Below are 5,067 nucleotides of genomic sequence, written 5' to 3'. Positions count from 1 at the left end.
AAAAAGTAGCCAGCCAGGCTCATTATAGAGCTACTCCCGCTCACATTTATAACGTTTTTACCAGGTGAACACGTGTTTTAGACGGATATTTCAGCTGAATCCACAGGTGCCGAGCAAACGTGGTGCTCACACTACGACGCCATCTTGTCACCCCATAAAATAATTTTAATAAACAGTTTCTGTAGAATGGAAAAAAGCCTAGGGTTAGTATAAAAAAAACTATTTTCCTCATGAGATAGTGGTAGATTAGCACTCCAAAATGTGGAATTGTATAACATAGCATCTGAGATTAATAAACTAGCAAGGCATTGTGGAAACTATGATGACTATAATCCTGGGTGGGTAAAGATGTGGAGAAGAGATGCTTGCACACCCATCTGGTGGACTATTGTCACAGAAGAAAACCAAAAGAGAACACTCATTTTTGTCATTTGAGGACCTTAAAGAACAATTTAATTCAACTGAAAAGGTGATTTTTGTAAATATTTTTTAGTTGAGAAGTGGCATGAGATCGTTTTTTTGACTGAGAAGGGAAGAAGAGGAGAAAAATGTGGTTCAGGAGTTCCTAAATTATCCAAGCATTTTGCATTTTGCCTCAGTATTTTATAACAAACCAAACTGTGTGAAGGCTTGAGACTAAATGGCAAAAAAGGATTTTGGGAAGGGTAATGATGAAGGCTTATGGCAGGACATTATCTCAAATGTGGGAGGGCTACAAGGGAGGCCAGAAACAAATTCATCCATTTTAAAATTGTGCCTAGCTACTATTTTACACTTAACAAGTTGTCTAAAATGGGCTTAACCTTGGTCAACAAATGCTGCAAATGTAAGGCCCTTGTGGAAGGCAGTATTACAAAAGTTTGAAGGGTGGCTCACACAACCCCTGCCAGACTCCCCACAATTATGCCTGTTAGGGGATAGGTTCCTTCATAACATGAAGTTATTGAACATTGAACTTCTAATCAAAAGGATGCAGAATATTCCAAGCAAAAACAAACATGCATGGATGTCTTTTAAATATAGTTTGGCTACTAACCGTTACAGGGGAGTTAGGGCATTGGTGGCTGTAAGATAATTATGGATGTGAAGGCACACATATTTGTGAGTAGCAATGTGTAATGGGTGTGAGGATTCTACGCAGATTTCTTTTTTGGCTACCTTTTTTTTGTTTTATATAATTATTTATTTACTGTTGTTTGGATTTCCAAATGTTAAAAAAATACATATTTTTGTTGTACTGTAAATTGATGCAGCTCCTGTTTTCACCCTGTGTTGAGCTCTATTTGAGCTACCGAATGAGGCATCGCACTTCTGTTCCATTTTTGTTTGCAGACGCACATGCGCAGTAGCTAGGTCAAGCACTACAAGCCAGTCAGAAGCAGAGCATGAAGGCATGCCACGCTAGCAGCTAGGCGAGCATTATAACGTTTGTTACAATGTGATGCAGGTTTGTCATGGTAGTAAAGGCTGGACTACAATAGAGCTGCTTAGTGCAGTTTGTGAAAAGTGCTTTCTGTTGGAGATGGTAAGTCCCTTTGGGGTGGATTTGGGCTTTTTTACTTTGTAAACCTATTACATGCCCAAAAAAGATATATAACACAATGAAGGGAAGGGAAAAAGCCAAAAAGCATAATATGAGCATTTTAAGTAACTGAGTAACAAGGTCTTAACCATCTACTACAGTCCATAAACTGTATTTGAGTTTTGGAGAGGTTAGCCAGGACTTTAGACTCAAACATATCCCTTGTTCAATAAAAAGCTGTTATTGCTATTTATCTGTGTCTGTGTGGTATTATATTTATAATGTTTCCTTTTGATGGGACGTATGATGTTTCTATCAATACAGGTCAGCCACCTGTTTGACAATGAGGGTACTGTGGCTTTTGCTATGTTCATGGCAATCTGGGGTGAGTGGGATTTTAACTAATCTGATGTATTGTGAATTGTAATCTAATGTGATCTACTCTAGTTTCTACTAGGGATGTAGCAATGCATTGTGCATTGGTAAAAAATCAATAAATGTGTACGACAATAAACAACTGGTTGAGAATTTTTTAATTGTGATGCAGTTTTTAAACGGCATAGGGCGTAATCTAGTTTTGATTACAGTTCTTTGACTTCCGACGTCAATACATCTTCTTAGTTTATTTATCTAAAGAGATTTTTCCATTTAATTAGTTATTTTAACGTGGGATTTGTCTTAAAAATATTTTTTATTACTTTTTTTTTGGTTAAGATAAAATACAAATTTAGATGCACTTTTGCCAAGACACATTTGTTGTTTTGCTTAGCGTATGTAAAGGAACATTTTCAGTAATTTATCTGCAACTCTTTCGGTTAAAAAATCTGAAGAAAATCACATCCTGAACTTGTGTATTGTTACATCCCTAGTGTTGACTCTAAAGTTATCTACTCTAGTATCTAATTTGACTTGATCTAACTAATCTAATGTAATCTACTATGTTTGGTTTCAGCCACTCTGTTTCTGGAGCTGTGGAAGAGACACAGAGCCAGACATGTTTCTCAGTGGAAGGTCTATGACTGGTGTGAGGAGGAGGTAAGACAGACAAATCTGAGTCTAGATCCTGTGTAGGTATCTGTAGTGTTCTGTTGCACCTCACTAATTGCATCCCTACAATATCCTGATGTGCAGGTTTCAAAAATCTCAAACTGTATGAAAATTGTTAAAGAAAGTCTATTCTTTATGGGGTCAAACTGAACATAGTAAAACCTCAAAAAAAAGTCTGTATTATATTGTATTTGAATCATGAACATGAACCCAAAAACATAAGAAGAAAGAATACATCCGGGAATGAAAACCATAATTTAAATACAAGAGAATGAAACTTGCAACCAATGCTGTAGTCATGCTTTTGTTTTAATTTGTTTTTGTTGACTTCACAGTGTATTTTTGCGATGATAGAATTACTGTTTATTTAAATGGAGTCTGGTGGCTTTGGCGATGGGGATGTTTTTGTGTAAAACAAAAAGGATCTTTTTCTTTAATAAAAAAAGTGGACCTCTGTTGGGATAATTTCTACAATGTTGTCAGACATTTAGAACACTAATATAAGCCTGTCAGTGGTAAATCAAGCATTTTGTGGACGTAAATTGAAGATCTGCAATTGACAATAACTTACATTGTAGTTTGTTTTGGTGCAGCAAGGTCAAATGATTTTATTTTCATTTGTTACTTTTTTGTTAGTTTTTTTCTTTTCTTTTTTATTCCAATTAGCTCAATTTCAAGGCATAATTCTTAACCTTGAAAAAAGCTAAAGTCAAAAGGCCCTCATGTATCAACCTAATTTAGAAATCAGTGCAGATATTAGCGCAGAAATCCTCTTACAACAGGCTTTATGTGGGATTCATGAAATGTTCGTATCACACCAGTCAGACCAATGGTCGTACATGGATAAATCCAGCGGCTGGAAATGATCTTAATTTAAATATCATGACCCAATATATTATCGGTTTTGAGGCCTCACCCCTACTATTTACGACATGGCCAGACGTAATCCGGCTAAGAAGCGGCACTTTTCAGAGGTGGACATTGAAACCCTGACACCTCAGTTTAATTTGCAGTAACGTGTTTCCTATTTGGCAGCCTTAAAACTGATATTAGGCTGTAGAGATCACTGATTTGGTCAACAGTGTTGCTGTATTAAATCCAACTCCAGCTGAAGTTTATTTAACTTATACATCTTTGACATATGAATACTCCTAAACATAATATATAGGCTTATATTGCAATTTCTTGGGCGTACATGTAGGTGAACCTCTATTTAAATAAACACGCGATAGTGGAGTTAATGCAGGTTTTTATTTTTTTCGTGATTTTTTTCGTGAGTCAGAGTCAGTTGTGAGGAAGAGCGCGTGTCCTCTGGAGGTCTTCTAAAAGAGCCAGATCTGCCATTGTCTTTTTCGTCTTCTCTTTTTCCTGTTACATGCTGCACTGCAAGTCCACCCTGACTTGCGTACACCAGGTCAGACCAGACGGGAGATTTTTTTTCGCAACCTACGCTCACATTAAAATAACTAAATGACGAACTGTCCGCATACATCCGTCCTATGCCTGTTTTAAGTCGTACGTACGTTTCATAAATGAGGGCCAAGGTCTACTTACTGGCTTTTCTGTAGCTTTTATCTACATCTCACAGTCTTTATTATTGCATAAAGATATCTAAAGAAAGTCCTCACCTCTGCATGTTACAGCTCTTGTTAAAGCACTTGATTCAAGGAAAGAGAAATCTTTCAAATTTAACGTTAGAGCGCCCATATTATGCTAATTCTTAGGTTCATAATTGTATTTTGAGGTTGTAACAGAATAGGTTTACATGGTTTAATTTTCAAAAAACACCATGTTTGTGTTCTCTCATCTTTTCACCCTGTGTCTTTGGGTCTCTGTTTTATTTACAGAGTGAGACATCTTACTTCTATACTATCTTTGTTGGGAGTTGCATATGTGCAGTAGCTAGCTGATCACATCAGCTAGATAACTTTCTCAAACTTGGCCAGTACAAGGCAGGATTAGCTGGGAGACTTTTTCTAAATGAGGGCACACTTGTGTACAGGGACACATACCTGCAGTACAGGGACATAGAAGTAGTTCTTTTGAATGTTTATGGTCAACTAGTGTGTGTTGAAGCAGTGTTTTGCCATTGAGAATGAGCTAGTATGCTAGCGCTAGCATGCTATGGTTAGGCACCTCATCTCGGATAATGACGTTGAAGAGACCTGAGGCTGAAGGCAGAGGACATTCAGAAACCGTATCTCACTCAAAACAGCATGGATTTTCCAAGTTTCTATGCGGGTGGAAGCACCAAAGACACAAAATAATACCCCAAATCCCTAAAAAAGTGATTATTCTTTTAATAATATGGGAATTTTAATGTGTAAGTTGGATCTCAGCTTGATTGTGTGTGTTGACAGGAGGAACTGATTCTGGAAATAGTCAATGATCCAAACTGTCAACCCAAACAGTTCAGACACTCCTACCTGCGCAGCACTCTGGTCCTCATTCTAGTAACTCTTATGGTAAGACACACACACACACACACACACACACAC

At 37.3% G+C, this 5,067-nt stretch overlaps 1 protein-coding gene across 2 annotated transcripts in view; it reads left to right on the top strand.

The window, feature by feature from the left end:
* The window catches only part of LOC117946386 (anoctamin-9-like), a 48,576-nt gene that overhangs the window by 20,055 nt on the left and 23,454 nt on the right, over positions 1 to 5,067 (top strand). For both annotated transcript variants that reach the window (XM_034874628.1, XM_034874546.1), the window contains exons 10-12: positions 1,847 to 1,907; positions 2,475 to 2,557; positions 4,930 to 5,034. In XM_034874628.1, the coding sequence (XP_034730519.1) occupies positions 1,847 to 1,907; positions 2,475 to 2,557; positions 4,930 to 5,034 (249 nt within the window). The remainder of the gene's footprint in view (positions 1 to 1,846; positions 1,908 to 2,474; positions 2,558 to 4,929; positions 5,035 to 5,067) is intronic.

This window comes from Etheostoma cragini, chromosome 1 (assembly GCF_013103735.1).
Source record: "Etheostoma cragini isolate CJK2018 chromosome 1, CSU_Ecrag_1.0, whole genome shotgun sequence".
Taxonomy (NCBI): domain Eukaryota; kingdom Metazoa; phylum Chordata; class Actinopteri; order Perciformes; family Percidae; genus Etheostoma; species Etheostoma cragini.
The sequence above is the reverse complement of the archived record's forward strand: the minus strand, read 5'-3'. Positions and strand labels throughout refer to the sequence as shown.